We start from the raw sequence: 23096 nt of genomic DNA, 5'->3' as shown, positions 1-23096 counted from the left end.
AAAAAGTTCCTAGTTATTCCAAGAGTTCCAGAGTTTTTAAACATGCCTAAAGCTTTCTCATTGCACTCTCAAAGCTTAGACAAAAACCTTTTCTCCTCCCTAATTCTTCATAATTAGATATAACAACTGAAATCTTTTTCAAAACTGCTTGATATTCAGACTATACATAAACACTCTTAATAATTCCTTTCTTTTTTTTCTGTAGAACTTAGATCCTGAACCACAGCACTTATCCTTGACTGCACTCTTTGGAAAACCAGATAAAGCTACCTATCAGGAAATTACAGAGCATAAATCACAACTGCTGCCAACAACACCACCACAGCAGCACCAAGAGAAACCTCCCATTAGGCAAGGGGTAGTACGTTCCCTGTCCTATGAAGAACCCAAAAGAAATTCACCAACCCCAGAGAAGCAGCTTTGTCCAGCTATTCAGAAACTCATGGTCCGGGGCACAGATCTCCATCCAGTGTCAGAACTGCCAGAAACCCGATTCTGTGAAAACGGCAGTGTTCACCCTGTTGGAGAGATTTTCACTGGTCTTTTCCAGCCAGTGACCCCACACAGCATTGGAACATCTCACAGAATACAAAGTGCATCTGGAGCTCAGAGCCTTTTAGAGAAACTTCAGGGTACCCCTGCGTCAGTAAGCAAGTTAGACTCTAATACAACAGTGCCTGCTAGTTCAACTGCACCAATTTTCAGCAGGACTTCTACTCCTGCTGCCCCTACAACACAGATAAAGGGTATGGACCAGCCACAGCTGGTATATTTTAATGGCTCCCTTCCACCTCAGACTTTGGAGCCTCAGTCTCTTAGAAAAGAAGAGCCTAAAGTTTCAAGGCAAACCATCCCCATCCCTAGCAACCAAACAAGCAATTCTGGAGTGATCTCTCCTCAAGAGTTGCTGAAAAAGCTCCAGATTGTACAACAAGAACAGCAGTTGCATGCATCTAGCAGACCTGCCTTAGCCGCTAAGTTTCCCGTAGTAACCCAAAATCCTAGGCCTCTGAAACCTTTGGAATCCTGGATCGACAAGACATCTAATGCAGAAAAACAGACCCCTCTTTTTCAGGTAAATAGATTGTTAAAGGACCTACCATGCAGATGCCAAAAAACATCCTTGAAGAGCTGTTAAAATGCAGTGCAGTAAAATGTTTAATAAAAAGGTTAATTAGTGGTTCCCTGAATCTTCTTTTTAGAAGTTTCTCTAATATAAGATACTACCACATAACAGTAGCAACCATAATAATATAATTTGCATTAAGGTTTATTGAGTGTTTCTTTATACATTATCTCATTCAATATTTACAACAATTCTATAAGTTCAGTATTCCACTATTACTCATATATTTACAGATAAGAAAATGTAATAGGTAGGATTTGGACCCAGGACCCTTTCATTCCAGATCCAGTCTTTTTCTTCTATACTACATTGTCATATTATAATATATTTTAAAAATATATTAAACATATTATTTCCATTTATTGATCCCAGACGGGATTCTTTGCCTGACAATGCTGGAGCTTTTGCCTTTTACCAAACAATTTTAAAACAAGGTAGAAAAGCTAGACAATTCTTATTTTTTTTACAGGGCCTGAAGCTTAACTTAGAGAAACACATGAATAAATCTTTAAAATATTAATTAACACAATAGCATGATTTAAAATAATGCAAAGATAATGATTATCCATCCTATTTTAATTTTTTTGAAAAGTCTATGAAGATTCACAAAACATGTCACAGTATCTAATAAACTGTGTTGTCCAGAAATGTTTACTGTTTTTTGCAAGAGCAGAAGTAAACATGCTTTTTGTAGATTGAATAAATAACATCTTGAACACACTCTAGATCCAACCAACTTTAAAAATGAGTTTTTTTCCCTTCTTAGTGATAACCAATGTTTCCCAAGTCCATTTGTAACTTCTTAGAATATGTACCAAAGGTTACCTTAAGAACCTTTGTACCTTTGAAAATTAAAGTCACAGAAATTAAAATTTAAATCCTTTTTGCCTAACAACTTGAAGAGTTTTCTCACATCGCTGCTTGTTCAAATCTGCGTCCCCGGTTCTGTAAAAAACAATTGTAACTCATCTTGATCCTTCCTGTGGTATAATTGTTTCCCTTTAAATTTGTGTTTGCTTTCTCTTTATGAATTGGGGAAAATTAAGATTTTTTTGTTTGAACTGAATTTCTCTATGCCTAATTCTTATTTTGGTAGCAAGGGTCAGACTGTGGGTTATGTTTTGTAAGTACCTAGAAATCCACTTGATAAGAAAGTACAGATCTTCTCTAGCCAGTCTTCTTGGGATCCAAGATATAAAGAGTTGATTAAGGAAAGATTATACTTTGTTAATTCATCCTCTAAACAGAACTGTCTTTTAATTTGAACCTTTAGGGATAGTTATCTCTTTTCTCTCAGCATTACCAATTAAATGTTGAGAAATTATGTGAGGAAGTACAAGATCACAGTATCATACAGGCTGCTGGCATCATGCCCCACTTTCTTTAAATATACCTATTCATCTGTCAGCTGGAATACTGGGGACTGCACTGGCATGTATGCTACCAAATGATGAATCACAAAATTTCCAAGTGGGCAAGTTCCTCACAGGTCATTTAGTTCAGCCCATAACTAAACAAGAATAGCCATCCTCTGCTTGAACTGCTTGTACTGACTGGGTCCCCTTCTGGTCACTTTCTCCTGGTGAAAGAGTTCATTACTTCAATGGAGCCAATATTTGCTAATCCACTTGCATAGGTCTTTGGTTCTTCCTCTGAGGCTAAATCCTGCTTCCTTGAAGCAGCACTACTTGAAGAGGGCTGTCTTGTCCCTCCCATAAGAACTGAACCTGTTTTTGGACTATTCTGAAGGACATGAAATAGAAAGTGCAGCAACCTTCCATAGCTGCTTGTTTTCTACAAAGATAGTATTAAGCAGAGGAGGCAATTATGGCACAGTGAGAAGTGTAGGGATTCCAGATTTGGCAAATCACTTAACCCTGCTGGACCTCAGTTTTCCTCATCTGTAAAAATTAGAGTGAGGACTAGATTGTCTCTCAGGTACTATTCAGCTCCAAATCCTATGATTCATTAATTTTTTTTCTCCTTTAGTGAGCAAAGAATTTGTTGTTCATTTGTTCCAGTTGTGTCCATCTCTTCATGATCTCATTTGAGATTTTCTTGGCAAAGATACTAGAGTGATGTGCCGTTTCCCTCTCCAGTTCATTTTATAGATGAGGAAATGAAGGCAGAGTTAAATAACTTGCCCAGGGTCACATAGCTAGTAAGAATATGAGCCCAGATTTGAATTCAAGAAGAGGAGTCTTTCTGACTTCAGACCCCACACACTATCCACTGTGCTACCTATCTGCCCTAAGCAAAGAATCTCTTTTTTAAAGGCCTGTGAAGGTCAAAGAACACTTCATCTCTGCTCCATTAGCTTCAGTGAGTGCATTGCCTAATCCCTGCCCTTTGTGTATATGTTTTGGCATGAGCAGGTCATCTCACCTCAACGCATTCCTGCTACTGTGGCTCCTTCCCTGCTGATGTCCCCTATGGTGTTCACTCAGCCCACACCTTCCTCACCCAAGGTTACTGAAAGTGGATTGTTGCCGCTAGGAAGCAAAGAACCCAGTGCTGCTGCTCCCAGCCTTCTCCTGCCTATCCCAAACCCAGAGGCCTCTGTGATTAACAACAACTTACTGACCAAACTACAGCTTCAAGAGACACTTCTCCACCTCATCCAGGTAAGAAGAGACCAAATCTTCCATCATCTCCCTAACATTTAAAGCACCTTAACCATATTAATTGTGTGGTTATAGTTTTCTTGGACCCAGTTTTCTAGATAGAAAATAGAGTTGGCCAAAACCTACTCAATAATTTTTTTTAAATAAGACAGTTATGTAAGGACCTGTCTCTTCCTCATACAGATGTGTCTTAATAGTATCTATAATTTTTATTCTTTTTGAATACCCCAATTCACAAAGGATGTTTTAGATTATAGGGACTGATAAAAGCCTTCAAAAAGAACAAAAGCATATTCAGGAGATAGTCACCAACATGATTCTCATTTTCAGAAGGTGCTTTTACAAAGAGAATTCATGAGTGGCACAAACAAATGAAGGTATGAATCTACTTTGCTAGTAATAAGTGAAGTGGCAGCTTGTTGAACAGAGAAGATACAAGTAAAAGTCCCCCTATACCTTGAGTGTCTTCCTTAGGCTAATGTGATCCTAATGGAGTGAGTCAAATACTATATAAATCCTTGCAGAAATTATCATTCATATTTTTTACCTAGTTGCTTCTAGGTACGTAAGTGGCTTACAGACTTTCTTTCCAAATTCATGTGCTATTGGTAACAAACCAATACTAGGATCAGATGTGTTCTTGGGCTAGTTTATCTCCCAACCATCTTTAGACATCACCTATTTCTTTTGTGGAAAATTGTGAGGAAGGCAGGAGGATTATTCCAGTATTCTAAATTTACTGCATTTGTTTCGACAACCTTTGAGGTAAAGGGAAAGTAAAGGGAAAAAATAGACAAAGAAAGCAAGGAAGTCTGTGTGTCTTATCTGATTTTTTTTTTTTGGTAATACTTCCAAGTGTGCATTTTATGATTTATTTTGAACCTGGTTAATGATGCTCTAAAAGATAATGAGGTTTTCCACTGACATATCCTTATTTGATTAGTCTGTTTTTAGGCAGAATTCAAGGATATGTGAATATATATAATTTTCAATATCATCATATTAAACAGCTAATCCTGCAGGTATCAGCAACAGGTGTACTCACCTTATCCCTCATTGCCCTCTACAAAAAAATACTCAATTTGTTTTGTTTTTTTAATCTTGATAAATTTTGTTTTGACATTTCAGTCACTTCCCAATAAATACTTCACTACAATGATGCTTTGTTAAAAGAAAAAAATTAGACATAACTATTTAATATTCCAATGGTGACTAATAGTACCCATAGCTTTCCCCTTATATTTTACCATTTCTTAATAGAAAGGAGAGAAGAATGTTTTAACTTCAGTCTTCTAGAACCAGCATTCACCATTATAAATTTGGCTTGAATTTTGTGGGACAATTTAGTGTTTCCTTCCTGTATATTATTGTAGTTGTTGTTCTTTTGGGCCTACTCTCTTTGTTCTACTTCACTTTCCTATGTTTCTCTGAAGTCTTCATCTTAATCTTTTCTTATAGTGCAGTGTAATTAATCATAGGATCATAGACAGGGAGACAGAAAGGACCTTGGAGCTCTTCTAATCAAATTCCTTCATTTTACAAATTTAAAAAAAAAAAAAACCAAAGCACAGAAAGTTTAAACAACTTGTCATTGGGCACAAGTGGCAAATCCATGATTTGAACCCTTCTGACTCCAAATCTGTACTAATTATTAATAGAGATTAATTTGGAGTTGCAAGCAGCTTGGGATCAGTGAAAGTGCTGCGTATTTTCCCAAATGTGACCCAGACTGTTTTCTTTCTCCAATTCAGTTCTGGGCCTAGGTGACTTCCCATCTTTAGCAGTTGTCCAAGCTAGATATACTAATGGACTAATTAAATAGAATGGCCATCCAACTGCATGTCATCATCTGGGCAATATGCTTTCTTCATCCACTTTATTTTTCCAGTATGGATGACTAGGCCAATCTCTTCTGGGTGACTGGATCTCATTGAGGAAGCCCTGTGGTGGTCTGGGGCTTGATGCAATCAGCACAATGTTATCTGGAAACAGGAGCATCTGGAGAACATTGCCATGGATAGGTAATCCCTTTTCTGTTTGTGTGGCTCTCCATCCTCCCCACCACCTCTAGATGTCACTTATTTCTTTTGTAGAAAAATCTGAGAAAGGCAAGAGGATTATTCCAATAGTTTAAATTTGCTGATTTGTTTCTGTAATTTTTTGACATAAAAAGAAAGAGAAATGGTATAGCCAAGGAAAGCAAGGGAAAGGAAAAATAACTAGCAAATTAAAGCTATGAAAGATGAAGCATGAAGCAGATAAATATCTGTATCACAACAGGAAAAATTCACTTTGATGGATTCATCTTTTACTGTGATGACCTTCTGTAACATATCTATTTCCTTGTCCACTCCTGAATTGAGGATCATTGGGATGATTAATACTTTAGAGTCCCAATGTACTTTCAAGGCCTCATACTGATATTCCATTATATTCATATACCTCATCTTGTTCAACTACTTTCTGATTATTGAAAATATAATTCCATTTTTTTAGTTTTACAATTACAAGTAATGTCATCATTAATAGTTTAGTTCATATGGACATTTCTGTCATTGACTTTTCAAAAGTTATGAACCATTTAGTGACCTTTCTCAAATAATTCCAAATAATTTTCCAGAATAATTCCATCTATTAAATTTAGCAGACATTTATTAACTGCTTTAATAGTGCAACAAGCTATGAGATAAATACTGAAAAATGATAGGGACTCTCCCTTCTTGGAGCTTTCAGCCTGCTGTGGGGTAGGTGGAAAGGCATGACACATACACACAAAAAAAAGTATATTATAAAAAGGGATAGGGCAAAAATCTTCAAAGTGAGCTGTGGATAATTAGGTAGTGAGGAGTAAAGTGCATTCCAGATATAGAATGACACACTAACAACTTGAATACACAGAGGTATTACATGACAGAATGGGATTGCAAAACAACTATTATTCCAGTTTGATTAGAGAATCAAGTGTATAAAGAATACAGAAATGTGAAAAAAAAGACTGGAAAGATTAGTTAGAGCCAGATTAAGGAGTTTTTATTTTATCCCATAGGCAGTAGAGAGCCTCTGAAGATTTTTTGAGCAGAGAAGTAACCTCATGAAACCTGTTCATTAGGAAGATTATTTTGTTAACTCTAGGGAGAGAGGACAGGCTTAGGTCAGGAGCCTCAGTTAAGAGAAGTGAAGATTGGGATTTGAAACAGTAGTAGCTACATGAATATACAATAGGGACAGTTGCAAGATATTTACAGAGGTAGAATCAAGTGGATTTGGAAACTGGGTATGGAGCATGTAAAAGAAAAAAAGAAAGATTCCTCAGGTTTCAGGCCTGGGCCACTAGAAGAATAGTTGTGTTGTCAAGAGAAATAGGGAACTGAGAAGATAAATTTAAGTCTAAGGAGTTAAATTATTTTGACCACTGGCTTCAGATAACAGTTGTCCCTTGCTATATCGTGGTTCACTTATCGCGGCTTCACAATCTATATCTAATTCTGTATCACGGAGTTACGTTTATCGGGCACACTATTGGCTGATGGAATGAAAGGCAACCAACCACAGCACTATGTTCTGTATCCTGGGCACTGATTGGCTTAGTAAAGGTTTATAGGAGAGTGGGAAGGGTTTATAAAACCTCAAAATGTATATAAATAATAAAATAAATATAACAACGCTACTTCATGGATTTTCACCTATCACAAGGGTCTTTGGAATGTAACTCCCAGGAGAGGTGAGAGATCACTGTACTTCATACAAGATGTTTAGAACATTTTAATATACTGGTTTGTTGTGGTAATTTATGTAAGTTCCAAATGATTCTTAGAGAAGTTTACCCTGATTGTAGCATTACTGTATTTGTACTTTCCTACTAAAAAGGCCAAATATTTTATTTTCCCCAGTGTTCTTTGTATTAATAATGACTGTTTGGCAAGACAAAGAAGCTTTTTTAAAGAGGATAAGAATATTCATGATCTGAAATCAGAAAAAAAAAAAAAGGAAATTGCAGTTGAATGTAGAAATTCAAATGTAATTTTGCGTAATGAATTAGATACTAAGGAGTTAATTATACCTTGTAGACTCTTTATTTAAATATAAGATTAAAAACATTACCCCCTTATATAATTTATTCATGAAGATGAATCTAGGAGGGTAGACTTCCTTTGACAACCAGATTTTTTAAGTGAAAGAATGATAAATAATGAAAATTTACTTTGAAATAAAATTATTTACATGCTTTTTTGATTCACTCCATTGAGATCACATTAATCTAAAGAATTTATCATTGCAGATCTTGAGACTTTTCAAATATTTTAGATCTAGAACAAGTTTCTCTCAAGCAAGGTTGTCACAGAGCCTGGGTAGAGTGCCTAAGTACAACCGCCTTCCTGACATCTAACAAAATACTCAGTGTTGCTTCCTTCTCTTTCAGGTACCTCTGCCCTTTTCCCTGCCTCCCTCTACTCAGCACCCCCGTTTTCCCCATTTCTTTTGGTTGAATGGACAAGTGAAACACTAATCATTTTTTAAATCAGAAAAACTAAAGATTATTGCTCTGCTTAATTGTATAGAAATTGCCACACTTTTTTGTTTAGAAGGGACATCAAATGTTAAGTGTCGCTAAAGGGATTGGGAGGGGAAAGAGGTCCCAAAATAAAAGCTTATAACAACCACTAATTTAGACTATAAATCTATCAGGTAAACAGAAGGCCCACAGTCAAGCCACTTGACCCCTCCCCCATACCTATTTTGCCAGAATTAATAAAAAGGTTAGCACTATTTTTGATAAGACATCAGTGAGAATGCTGAAGCTAAATTACTAATTCTTGCCAGAAACAACAGTATATATGCCGCATTATAAACATGACTATTATAAGAAATCAACATGTGAATTTCCTGGGGCATCCTTTAGGGACCACCAAGAGTCTCCAGAGCCTACTTGTTAAATTTGATCATTTCATCCCCGCCCATCCATTTCATGAAACAAACTGAAGTATTCAGTAAGTTACTCAATCTAATATTGCCATGTGACTATATTGCATGAAGCTTTCTCTTACCACTTGTCACACTGCACACTGACAACCAGAACCTCACACTGTCCAGCCTGGTCTCTAAAAGCATGTTAGCATTTATTTATGCCATTAAAACTACAAGCTGGAGAAGAGAGACAGATAGAGCAATGACCATCTTGGTGTCTAAAAATGGATGCCAGTTTAGTATTTTCTCTTTTTGAAACTGAAGCCTATTAAGCCCCCAAAATGGAAGAGCCTTTCCGTCTAGAAATTGTATCATATTCCATTGTCTTGTGATTTTTGTCTTGCAGAATGACGACAATTTCTTAAATATAATCTATGAAGCTTATCTCTTCAGTGTCACACAAGCAGCCATGAAAAAGACTACTATGTGAAAAGAAAACTTTTTTAACCGATGATTTCCAAAGGATTTTTGGATTTCCAACAAAACAAGGTTCACCTAATGTCGAGTATTATTACATTAAAATGTTTCTGCATTTTTAAAAATGTGTATACTATTATGAAATAAAACGTCCTGGACTTTTTATGTACAGTCAGTTTTTTTTCATTGCATAATATTGTACACACTGTACAGAGAATAAGTAGGTGAGAAATATTTTTTATTCTGCTTACACGCCAATTTTTCTTCCTAGTATGAGGCCACTGTTAGAACAAGCGTCTCTATAGGAAGGGCTATTTTCTGTGTTTAATTTCCTTTTTACTTGTAGATCTGATTATCCATCAGATAGACGGTTCCCCTTAGAGGGTGTATAACTATCTCCATTGTTCACACCCTTTTCATATAGCATGCTGTGGAGGACTAGCCACCAGGTGGCAGTGCAAACCCATAGATTGACCCTGTGAACTCAAAATAATGATCTGGCTTCTAATAAAGTAAATCTTTTGCTTTTAAGGATCAGGACCAACTTTACCCAGACTTGGAATAAAAATTATTTTCTTTTAAACAAAAAGGTATTTATAAAAGCTTTCTGGACTTTCCAGCAATGTTTCACTTTTTTCCTAGCTCTCACCATTTCTGAGGTGTCTAAAAAGTAAGATATGCTTGTCTGTGCTTCCAAACAAATAATATATCCTTTTAAGCAATGTAAAAAAACCAATTGAGAAAGAGGCTGTGGAGTTTTCTAAATCATTTTCTTAGTTTCCTAGAATAGATTATTATGATTTTAGGAATTAAATGATAGCAAAATAAACCAAGGATTCTTAGCCTGTGGCTTATAGATATTTAAAAATATATTTTGGTAATGGTATTTTAATATAATTGGTTTCTTTTGTACTTTATTTTATGTATTTAAGAACATTGTTCTGAGAAGGAGTCAATAACTTTACCATTCTGCCATGAAACAAAACAGGTCCATGACACAAAAAAGGTTAGGAACCTCTTCTCTAACTCATGTAACAAAATTATTTTTATTTCCACAGAGATTAGGGGCTTTTTATTTGGAGGAGTTGAAAGCTTTTATCAATTTAAGCTCACAAATTGTGTCAGACAAATTGGTCCCTTTTGGTCATCAGTAATAAATTAAGTTTTGCGTTTATAGGCTATTTCTTTCTAGGACTATTAAAAGATCTTTGGTTATAACTGCACAACAACCAGACTTTCACATCTTACAGGTGGTAAAAAGTGAAAGGGTACATTAAAATTTCAAACAATTTTGGACTTCTGATCTTGAGCTTGAAGTCTTAAACCTTTACTTGGCCAGATCAGCAATAATAATATTAACCATAATGCCTGAATTTCAATATTATATCTTTCTGAACCTTAGTTTCCTTATCTGTAAAATGGAGATAATAATCCAGGATAGATAATACCACAGATACCTACCTCATAGAATTGTTGTGAGGCTCCAACAGGTAAATATAAAATATTTTGTAAACATAAAAGCATTGTATGAATGTCAGGTGCTATTGTTCTTCCGAGATGCTCAAAATGCAAGTTCATGGAGATCCGATTCTCTGTTTATAATGTTTTTATATCCAAACAATGCTAAGCTCATAACTTGTTGATTAATTAGTTGATTGCTGAATATGTATCATCTCTTGTACCCTACCACTTCCTGTAAGGACATTGATAAAAACGTGTGATGAAACCTGTTAGATGTAAAAAGTGAGATACAGAACCATAGTCTGATGTATTTATTCTAGTCCAGCATTCTTTTTGGTAGTGTAATAGTATGCCTTTTTTATCTCCCTTTTCCACCTAATTTCCTTAGCCTATGTGTTTCAATCTTAGTCAACAAATAATAAAATAAAATAACATTCAAAATTGCATAGAGCAATTTCCTAGGTATTGGAGAAGATGCGGTCTAGTTAAGATAAAGTCCCTGTCTTTGAGGGGCTTAGCAGTTAGCTGAGAGATTATTCACTAATACACTGAAGTACACAATATTATAACATAAGTATATTTAAAAGTCATAAAACAAAATGTTGTGTGAGATCTGAGGGGAAAGTCTTTACCAACTGGGAGTATTCAAGAAACCTTCCCAAAGAGACAGTGTCTGAATTGAGTTTAGAACAGTGATGGGCAAACTATTTAAAGAGGGGGCCAAAGGAAAGGAAATGCTCATCTGTCAGTCTGTTCCTAAGGCAACTCTTTCAAAGTTTCCTTGTATTATATCCTACTCATTGTATTTGTCAGATTAGGAATAATGTTGCGGCCGGATAGAACATTTCAGGGGTCTGCATCTGGCCTGCAGGCCATAGTTTGCCCATCACTGGTTTAGAGGATAGAGAGAAGCATAGCAGATGAAGATGGGAAGGGAACAGGGTGTTCCATGCATAGAGCAGTGTGGAGAAGGTCTGAAGAAACACTTTTTCTGGGTGAAAAAACAATCAGTTGTAGAAGCCCACAGCCAATTAGCTTAACACATATCCTTATCAAAGCCTTGGACAAAGAGGAATTCAGTTGTGTTCAAAAAACACTGAGTTGTCTAATTTGACTGAACTATAGCATGCATGAGGGATACCCTAAAAGCAGGGTGTAGGAGGTCTTGAATGCTAGACAGAAAGAAGCTCAGGATAGTCCAGGGTGGATATTGGAAGCAAGTGAAACCTGAATCAAGAGATGGTCTAGGAGAACAGGAGTAGTTCTCTCCTATTGCAATAAGAATGAGGAACAGGTTTAACATGAGACTGAGACAGAAGGGGAAGGAGTTGTAGTGAGGAGTTGTGGTTGGAATGGAACTTTAGACTTCTGAATCTTGAAAGTGATACAAATTCTAAGAGATGGTTAGGTCTAAAATGCATTTGTATGTGTCTAAATCTGGGTGGAGGAGATTTGAAATTGAGGGGATAGAGAAATTAAGAGGTCATGTGGGAGCAACTAAATAGCACAGTGGATAGATTGCCATACCTGGAGTAGGGAAGACCTGAATTCAAATATGGCCTCAGACACTATCTAGCTGGGTGACCCTGGACAAGTCACTTAACCCCCATTGCCTAGCCCTTACTGCTCTTCTGTCTTAGGATTGATACTAAGGCAGAAGGTTGAAACAAAATGATGTGAGAGAGAAAGAGTGCTCAGGTTTCTAAAAAAAACATTAATATAAATACTGAAGTATCCAAAGATGAGGAAAGGGTTAGGGTAGAGAAAAATATAATGAACTAAATATTCAAATCAATAAAAAGTTGGGCATAAATAAAATGTGTCTGCAGAATGTTTTTCATAAGCATTGAATAAATAGACTGAAAAACAAAAACATTAGCTGCAGTGCACATCCTAAAAGGTGCCTATATGCAGAGTGAAGATAAAAGACTATGGGCACAGTATTGTCAGATCTACATTCAATGCTGTACCTGGCTTTTTTAGGTCAGCACTCCAGCGAGCTGCTTTTAAAATCATAAATTCTCCATCTTTTATTGGGATGAATCACTTTTAAAACGTCAGCACTGATTCATTTAGGCCAAATACTGGTTTGTTTGTTTTTTTCAAAAAGGTCTGGAGGTGATGAAAAGGTGATTCCTTCTATCCAGCAAAGCAAGCAAGAACATTTGAGTACACTGCATTCCAGATTGGAATCTTGTTTGGGGCACCCAAAGTTAGGGATCAAAGATGAACTTTTCTTACCCCATCACTATTCTTGCCCTGCCATTAAGTTCAGTTTCCTCTAGTCTGATAGCTTTCGTTAACCCCTTGGCAGCTGTTTGCTTTGTACTACTTTTAGGTGAATTAGCTTGCATTTAAAAAGCACTATAGGGGGCAGCTGGGTAGCTCAGTGGATTGAGAGCCAGGCCTAGAGATGGGAGGTCCTAGGTTCAAATCCCAGCCTCAGACACTTCCCAGCTGTGTGACCCTGGGCAAGTCACTTGACCCCCATTGCCTAGCCCTTACCACTCTTCTGCCTTGGAGCCAGTACACAGTATTGACTCCAAGACAGAAGGTAAGGATTAAAAAAAAAAAGCACTATATTCATTTACTAAAGATCCCATAATCAAGTGCAGTGGACTTCAACATTTTTAAGATGGTGAAAACTTTGTACACTGTTTTTCACATCTTGGGACTCCTCCAGTCATTTGGAAGGGATTAAATAGGTGTTCTTTAGGGTCCCCTATAATAAGCACACTTTATGGAGGAGATCTTAACACACACAATACAACCCCTGACCTCTGTGCCTTTGGCCAAACTACTTTACTTCTAACTATTTTCCATCAGCAAAGATAGTAATACCTGCCTCTCTCCACAATTAAAATAATAGATGAGAAAGTTACTATGAGTTCCTGAAAAGGCACTGAGGTAATAACCTAAAGATAACCTAGTAAATGCTCCTAGTATACACCCAGCACCATCTATCTGCCTTCCATATTTATGAGTAAAGGACTATTTAATTTCTAGAAGGCTGAATTATTTCGTCAACTTTATAGTCTAGGCATGCTTTTCCTCCCCAAAAGACCATTCATTCTCCACACAGATCATTGTTAGTGTGGTATAATTGGATGAGCAGTTGGGTTAGAATCATCTGACCTAGGTGCAAATCTTGGCCTTTCAACTTAATTCTTGTATAATCATGAGAACTTTACTTTTCCTTTCTGGACTGATTCTTCATCCATAAAATGAGGAGATTTGCCTAGATAACTCATATCCCCTTTTCACATGAAAACAAAGCCTGATGGTGACACCCATAAATTAAATATCAGAGATTAACTTCTACTATCCTGGCATTCATTTTTCATGCCTTCATGCTCTGCCATTAACCTGACTCACATTACAAATAACCACAGACACACAGAGATCCCTCTAAAGTCCCTTCCAACAAATGGTCTTGTGATCCTACTAATTGGGGACAAAGAAAGCCAACCAATATTAATTGTATCCTTTTTAGCTCCTAAATCTACAAAAAGCATTACCTGCAACTGAATTATTTTATTGTTTCCAAAATATACAAACAGAATCAGGGGACAAGAGTTCCAATCTTTGGCTTTGTCATGAAGGTAAAAATTTTTGATATTCAACAAATTTATTTATCCTTTGGTCACAATTAAGATTATCTGTATTTCTTGAACCTCTAGAAAAATGCTTTCCTTTCTTGTTACTGGATAAGGAGGGAGATCAGATTAAATATAATTCTTTTCATTGCATAGATGCTGGAAAAGTACTGTAGGTAAAGAATTTAAAGGTAGGCCTCCCTTTTTTTTTTATTGGGCTAAGGCCAATAAAGTGATATATATTCAACAACTTTTTCTCCTCTGTAACCACCACCTTTCTCCTATGTCTATGCTCCACATAGTACAAAATGAGTTGGGCGTAATCCCTGCTTGGAACTCAAGCTCACCCACCTAAATTTGCCAACTTTACATAAAAACAAAAACAAAACTATCAATCCCAGACCAGTGTTGGGTTTTGGTCTGTAATGATTATAATGGAAATTCATTTACAACAAAATTCTAGGACGATCTTTAAACTGAGTTCCTTTTTCTTTTGAGGACGAAGCAGAGGAATGAGAGGTATTCTGCTTTTTTTTTCCCTAAAAAGTTTCTGACTTCATGGTAATATTAGGGCTCAGCTCTCTCTCTCAAGCTTTTAAGAGACTTGATTGTAAATGCCCTTATTCCTATAATATGTGATGCATGGAATAAGTAATATCAAGCCAAAGAAAATATTTTTAAATTATCCTGGGCTCGTGTGTCATGCTGCATATCAGCCTTTCTCCAGGAATAAAATTTGATCTGTACTGAGGCTTGCAATAGAGAGTCCAGAATTGAAGTGCCCCATTGGAGTTATGAGATTCTTTAGTTCCTTATGGGTGAAAGTCATTTTTAAGGTTGAAGCCACCATGCTTTGTGGGCAAATAGATCCAGCCCTTCTATTAAGAAGTAGCTCTTAAAAAAAAAAAAAAAAAGAAGTAGCTCTTATTTTTCATCAGTACCTAGTCTATTTAGATCTATCTCTATCTCTCTCTCTCTCTTCCCCCCCCCTATCTTTCCCCCCCTTTCATAATCCTATTTTTTTCAGCTTTAGAATAATGGGTCATCTTAAAAGTTAAATTTATAATGTAGTCAACAGACTATAACAGATATTTTATCACATGGAGCTCCTTGGTGGGCTTTTGCAATATTTTACTGAGCGATTGTTTTGTTGTTGGTTTTAAAACCTTCTGTCTTAGAATCAATACTGTATATTAGTTTCAAGACAGAAGAGTAGAAGGGCTAAGTAATGAGGGTTAAGTGACTTGCTCAGGGTCACACAGCTTAAGAAGTATCTCAGGTCAAATTTGAACCCAAGGCTCTCAATCCACTGAGCCACCCAGCTGCCCCCTGAATAACCGATTTTAAGTTTTAAATGAAACATTCTTATTCATTGGAAATTGGATGGTCAGTTAGGAGGCTGTTGTCTTGGCGAAGAGAATAAGAATCTGAATTGGAGCAGTTCATCCTACTCTAGTACCTTTGCCAAGAAAACTCAAAAAAAAAAAAATGAAGCCTAAAAGAGTCTGACACAACTGAAAAAACTGCAGAACCACAACAAATAGTTATGCTATTGGAGAGAAGGGGATGTAAGTCATGCAACAGAATGTATGAGGCAAAGGATGATTCCAGCATTATAAGCCTGGGTGCCTGGGAGGGTGGGAGCACCTCAACATGTATAGGAAAGTTTAGAGAAGAAGCAGGTTTGGACTATAGCCAAGGGTAAGAGGTTTGTTTCTCTTCTCATGTTTGCATGAGACACAGAATCTCTTCTCATGTCAATAAAATGCAAAGAACACATCTCCTCAGGCTGAATTAGACAAAGCAAAATTCTTAGATGGAGGCCATTTATATCTTTTGGGGGACAAAGGGAATCTGGATTTCTAGGCAAATTCCCTAATATCCAAATTCTCTCCTCTGATGAAGACTGGCAGCTTATTTGTAACTAACTTATAATTTGTTTTGGTTTGTTTTTTAATATGTTGCCAGGAGGTAGGAGGAGGAGGGCACTGAGAGGTCAGGTTAATTGTCCAGGGTCACACAGCCAGAAAGAAGAACAGCAAGACTTGAACACAGTCTTCCCAAATTCACGTGTGGCTTCCACTAAATCATGCTGCTGCTGATCTTTCTGTTATTAAATATGTATGCTAGAATTGTAGCTTAATACAGTTGATTTATTCAGTGTTCTCAGCCCTGTACTATACTCTAGCATAGAAGAGCAAAAGATGCTACACAAAAGATGGACAGTCAGAATATGCTGGTGTGAACAGGACAGCCTCTGGGGATGTCACTCATGTTGTTCCCCGGCCTAAAAGGCCTTCCCTCTCTTTCCTTTGTCCCCTGAGCCGAACATGTCCTGGCTCATTGACCACTTCCTCTGTGAAGCCTTCTCTGCTTACACCAGCCCACTCTGCCCTTCTTTTCCTCTGACCCAACCCAGTACTTCTAGTTAGAGCCCGCAACCTAGATATCACCTAATCCAAACCCTTTTTACAGATGAGAAAACTGAGGCCCATCGAGAAGTCATTTACTCAAGTCCTTCAGCTAGTTAGTAGCAGAGCCAAGAACAGAACTCATGTCCCTGCTTCTTCTTGTCCCCTTTGTCACTACAGCAGCATGCTTGCTGTTTTCCTCCCGCTGCTTCTGGTAGAAGCTATAAAACACAGTGGAACAGCCTTGTCAAATGGTCATCGCGCCATTGTTCACAGTTTCCCTACGTGTGCATCTGGTTGTGCTCCAGGCCTGAAACTTCCATGTTCTCTATCCCTAAAACCAGGTGTCAAGTGAGACAGTGACCGCAAAGTGCTTAGCCCAGTTGCTGCACATAGTAGGTGCTTCATAAATGTCGATCCCCTTCTCCCTACTTAGAACAGATTTCATCTGAAACCAACTTACTCATCAAGCACGGCTGTGCATTTTCAGCTTCTCTGGAATATCAGACTTCCTTATTTTGTCATTTCCAGTCCAACAATCATAGGATCATAGAATTGGAAGAGATCTAAGAGGTCATCTAGTCTAACCCTTTCCTCATTTCATTGCTAAGGAAAGTGGAGCCCAGATATATTTGAAGTGACTTGGCTGAGCTCACATTGCAGTCAGGATTCAGACCCAGATCCTCTGACTATAACAGTGTTCAGTCCACTCTGCTTTCCTAATTTTTTCTTCTCTTTGGCAGAGCAAATAGTAGTAAAATAAGAGTTAGGTACTCCTCTGCTTAGCATCCTTTACTATCACCATACAAATAGGGCAGTCTCTGCTCTGATAATACTCTTTTCCTTGATGTAGCTTTTTAAAAAAAACAAACTTTTTTTTTTCATATAGTTCTTTACCAGCCTCAGCTCCATCTGTGTTTTAACTCTCTTGACACTATATTTAGTATATGTCCAGGAGGACACATGTCACACTTTTATATTCATCCTTTTTTATATTTCTTTGTTTCTATCTTATATGGTTTTTATTATTGTTTTGGCATAATAGTCACTAACCAATAAAGAACCACCCGTCATAGTACCTTCCTTTGAAAAGCAAACAAAGCCATCTAAAATAACTATTGAATTGATAAACATGAAACTTTATACTCTGTAAGTTAACCTCTTCTTAACAGAAAGGAAGTTTTTTTTAACATGTCATCTGGAACCAGTGTTCATTGTATTTTACCTAAATTCTATTGTCTTCTAATGTCCACATTTATATTATTGTAGTTAGCTGTATTATATTGTTTGGGGATTTTTAAACCTTACCTTCTTAGAATCAATATTGTGTATTAGTTCCTAGGCAGAGGAATGGTAAGAGCTAGACAATGGCAGTTAAGTGACTTGCCCAGGATCACACCTCTAGGAAGTATCTGAGGATTGGTTTTTATTTCAGCTCTGCTTTCTTCACTCTATAAATTCATGCACAATTTCCCATATTTCTCTGAATTAATATTTGTCATTCCTTACAAAGAAATAATATACCGTTATATTCATAACATTCATTGGTTCAGCCATTTCCCAAGAGCACATCCAATTTGTTTCCAGATTTTCATTACTACAAATCATATTGTCACAAATCTTTGGATACATATGGGACCTTTATTTCTGTCAAATTTTCCTGACTCAGTAGTAGAATTTTTAAATCAAAGACTATGAGGTTTAGTAATATTTATTGCACTATCCAAAATTATTTTCCAGAATGTTTGGTCTGATTTTACAGCTCCACCACCCAGTATATTATTGTGCCTGTTTTCCCAAAGCATCTCCACCACTGACTGCATACCCACCTCTTACCACCTTTGCCAAATTAATGGATGAATGATATCTAAATGCTGCTTTAACTCTTATTATCGCTCTTATTATTGGTGATGTGGATCATTTTTCATATGGTTGTTTGATAATTTGCATTTCTTTTTAAAAATTTGTTCATATCTTTTGACCAGTTATCTATCTCTTAAGACAGTGTGGCATTGTTTGAATCCTGCCTCTAACTCTTAGTACCTATGTGACCTTGGACAACAATCAATAATCAACAATTATTAAATATTTGTTACATCCCAGGCACTGTGCTAGGCACTGGGGATAGAAACGCAATGACTAAAACAATTCCAAATCACAATCAACTCATACTCCAAAGGAGAAGAGAACTTATAAGTATTTACAACATGAATGTGAAGCAAGTAAATACAAATGTTTAAAAATAGCTAAATAAGAAGGAAGGGTATTAGCAGTGGAAGGAATTCGAAGGTGGTCCTTGAGCTAAATCTTCAAGGAAACAAGTGATTCTGTGAGGCAAGGGCAGAAAAGAGTGCATTCCAGACACGGAGGTCAGCCAGTGTTAAGGTGCTGAGAGAGAAGGTAGAATGTCATGGGTGAGGGACAGGAAGGCCAATTTGGCTGGATTGGAGAGCATGAAAGAATAATATCCAATGAGGCTGGAAAGATAGGTTGAGACCAGGTTTTGAAGAGTTTTGAAAACTAAACAAAGAAGCTTCTATGTGATCCTGGAGTCAACAGGGAGTGACTGGTGTGCTTTATGTAGGGGTAGGGGGTGGATTACATAATCATTTATGCACTGAAGGAAAATCACTTTGGTAACATTTTGTAGGCTGGACTGAAAAGGGGAGAGCCTTGAGTCAAAGAGACTTTGGGGAGACTGTTGCAGTAATATAGGCAATGAAGATTTGAACAGTGGTGCTAACTGTATGAGTAAGAAAATGGGGTCAGAAATACTTGAGAGATGCAGGGAGAGAAACTGTGAGACTGAGCAACTGATTGTATATGTGGGGTGAGGGAGAGTGAAGAGTCACAAATAATGCCATAGTTATAAACTTAGGTGCCTGCATGGTGGTGCCTCCAATCAACAAGTGCCTACAAAGCACTTACTATGTGCCAGACACTGCCCTTCAACAGAGGGAAGTTTGAAAGAGAGGTGGGTTGGGGAAAAGATAATGATTTCAGTTTGGGAAGTGTTGAGTTTACGATTCCTCCACGATGTCCAGTTTGAAATGTCCATATGTCAATTTGTGATAAAGCTTAGGGAAGATACTGAGGCTGGTGTGTGTGTGTGTGAGAGAGAGAGAGACAGACAGACAGACAGACAGACAGACAGACGGACGGACAGACATTAGCATTAACATGATAATTAAACTCATGGAATTTGATAAGGGCACCAAGAGAGCATAAAGAGAAGAGTAGGGCACCTGGGAGAGAACCTTGGGGAACATCCACAATCGGGAGGTATGATATGGATGAAAAACCAGCAAAGAAGATTAGGAGAACCAGAAAAGAAGAGTATTATGAAAGACCAGAGAAGAGAACATCCAGGAGGAGAGGGTGATTAGTGCCTTTGGTATATCTAGTTCAAGACATCCAAGGAGCAATTTGGAGGAGTAAGAGTGCTAGATCAAAAGAGAAACTAGGACTGGATATATAAATCTAGGAATCATCCACTTAGGGGTAATAATTGAACCCAAGGGAGCTTATGAAATCACCAAGTGAGATAATATGGAATGAAAAGAGAAGAGATGATTAGGACACAACCTGAGAAAACACTTAAGAGTTGGTAGATGTGACATAGATAAGAGCCAGCAGAGGAATGTGAGGAGAAAACAGAGAAGAAGAAAAGAGAAAGCTGTCGGGAAAATTTATAGAGAAGAAAGTATCCAAAAGGAGAAGGTTATTGGCAATATCAGATGCTGAGAAAGTCAAGAAGAATCCCTCTTGGGAAAAGGCTATGAGATTCGGCAGTTAGGATATCATTGGTTTCTTTGGAGAGGGTTGTTACAGTTACATTACAAAATCAAAAGCCAGATTATGGTGAATTTAGAAAAGAAAGAGAGAAGAACTGGAACTACCTATTGTAGGTTGTTTTCTACAAGACTTTAGAAATGTTGGGGAGGAGAGAGATAAAACAATAACTCATGGGTATGGTTGGGAGGTTTATATTTTTTTTTAAAGATGGGGGAGACTTAGTCACATTTGTACACATCTTCCTCTGAGATATAAATGAAGAGAGCAGAAGGAAATATCTATGTGATATAAAATGAGGAAGAAGAAGGGAATGGCAGGAGCGACAATGGTCTCAATTTTTACAGAGAAGCATGAAGCAGGTCCTCTGCTGAGAGGATACGTTGCCATGGGAGGCATGAAGAAAGGTAAAAAGATTTGGAACAGTTATGTTACTTGCTATGGAATTGCAAATCAATTAAAAAATAAAATTTTTACCATGCTGCACCATTTGAACTTTGCTGTAATGGGCTGTCAGCATAATTTTGTAATTTACTCCAAGACTGTTTAATAGCATATAAATAGGAATAAAGGATGCAGGTAGTAGATGAATGAATCCAAGATTGGGGCTTGGCAAAGTATGATTGGTGAGAAGGCAAAGAAGGCAAAGGAATCAAGGGTAAAGGACATTATAAAGTTGTTTTGATTTACCAAGGGTAAATAGGGAACATAGGGAAGGGAGAATAATGAGCCAGTGAAGGTGTGATGGCCTGGGAAATAAATGAGAAAAAGGAATGGAGGTCACAAAAAAGAAGATATTTTAGGGGTCCCTCTTCTAACTCTGTAATCATCAATGTCTCAATCTTACAAATTCTTGTCAATTCCCCTTAGATTTTAGATGTTAGAATTTTGTCAAAAATGCAAAAATATTTTTCCTAATCCAAGCTTTTCTTTCTATTCTAGAGAATTGAATTTGTGCAAAGGCTTTCTGATTTTGTGTATTTGAAATTTTCTACTTTTGTCTTTTACAATTTCCCTTATTCCTTGTTGGTTATGAATTTTCTCCCTATCCATAGTTGTGAAAGATATAATCTGCCATTCTTTAATTTCTTTTATACTATAACTTTTTATATTTAGGTCATTTATCTATTTGGAGTTTATTATGCTACACAGTTTAAGATGTTGGTCTAAATCTATTTTCCATTTTCCCCAGCAATTTTTTGTCAAATAAAGAGTCCTGTCCCAGTAGTTTATCTTTTGGAGGTCTGTAGACAATGGGATGCTGTACTTGTTTGCTTCCAGGTTTTGTTTATCTAGTCTATTCAACCAATGTATTTTTTATGTTTAACTAGTCCCAAATAGTTTTGATTATAACTGCTTTGAAATATAATTTCAGGATCTGGCAATGCTAGATCCCCGAAATTCCTTTTTTTTTCATTATTTATGTTGAAAATTATGACTTTTGTTCCTCCATGTAAATTTGATAATTTTATCAGGTTCTGTAAAATAACCACTTCAATAATCTAATATTGTGCACCTGTAGATTAATTTGGTAGTATTGTTATTTTTATTGTGCTGGTACAGCCCAGCTATGAACATTGTAAATAGCTCTCCGATTATTTAGGTCTTCATTTCAATAAAAATTGTTTTATAGTTTACAAACTCAGAGCTGTGCTTCCCATTATCCTTACTTGTCTACTGATCTTGGTCAAAGTTCCTTTGGCCTACCTCAAGATCATGGCTTCCTCCATACTCTCATTTCCTCATACAATCAGCCTGTCTTCAAACTTCTTCCAGGGTCTCAGGTATTAGTCAATCTTTATAACTCAGTATTTATTTGTATAACTGTTGCTTCCCTCTGAAAATCTTAAAGTATTTTAAATGCATTAAACAAGGTAGTAAGTACCTTGGAAAAATGTTCAAGATAAAAGAAGAAAATGTGTTAAAGGGACAGTTTTCCCTGATGTGCTTCCTTTCTCAACTCTTTTATTTGCTTCTAAGACCTTTTCATAACATATAACTCTCCTGGGCCCTGTCTAACTGTCCACTGGACTCCTTCACAAGAGGAGTCTTTGGGTTGGGTTTCTCTCATGTGCCGGTGCTGTGGTGAATAGCCAGTGTCCAAGGATACTAGAACAGTCTCACACACACAGAACAAGCTTTCTACATACATGCACACATGTATGCATATACACATACATGTTGATGTTCACTTTTTGACCTGGATCACTACGTAACACTCCCTCCAAAATTAATTTCCAATGCCTCTTGGGATCTTCTACCATAACTAAGTCTGCATTCTGTGCAAGCCCCATTGACCTTCTGGGGACCCCCCAAAGATGGAGATGGGAGCAAAGCGGCTACTCCCCTTGTGGCTGCCTACAAGGAAACAGGGTCAATTATAGACTCTAAGAGGCTTGTCCAAAAACCACATCTACTACTTCAGTCAAATCTGGTTACATAATTCTAAAAATGAAACTTTCTAATGAGACCCAAGGCTATGTTTTAGTTGTTCCCTTTTCCTCAAAGGATAACATACCATCTCAGTATTTCAAGCTTTGCCAGCAAGGAGGCATTTACCAAATCCAAGGATTGGTCTAGGAAAGAAAAGACAACATTATCCACGGACAAAAAAGCAACACTTTCCTCTCCAGTCAATGTGACTCACTAAAAACCATGGCATAAAAGCAAGAGGATCCACTAGAGAGAAAATTGCTCTCTGTTT

General features: G+C 37.1%; 1 protein-coding gene across 2 annotated transcripts in view; it reads left to right on the top strand.

Annotated features, from left to right (window-relative positions):
* DCP1B (decapping mRNA 1B) overlaps positions 1-9294 on the top strand; it is a 55716-nt gene extending 46422 nt beyond the window's left edge. For both annotated transcript variants that reach the window (XM_044678332.1, XM_044678331.1), the window contains 3 exons: positions 206-1075; positions 3502-3750; positions 9062-9294. In XM_044678332.1, the coding sequence (XP_044534267.1) occupies positions 206-1075; positions 3502-3750; positions 9062-9145 (1203 nt within the window). In that variant the 3' untranslated portion in view covers positions 9146-9294. The remainder of the gene's footprint in view (positions 1-205; positions 1076-3501; positions 3751-9061) is intronic.
* Positions 9295-23096: the final 13802 nt, after the last annotated feature.

The sequence above is a fragment of the Gracilinanus agilis genome, chromosome 5, assembly GCF_016433145.1.
Source record: "Gracilinanus agilis isolate LMUSP501 chromosome 5, AgileGrace, whole genome shotgun sequence".
Lineage (NCBI taxonomy): Eukaryota > Metazoa > Chordata > Mammalia > Didelphimorphia > Didelphidae > Gracilinanus > Gracilinanus agilis.
Note: the sequence above shows the minus strand (reverse complement) of the source record. Positions and strands in the feature narration are given on the sequence as shown.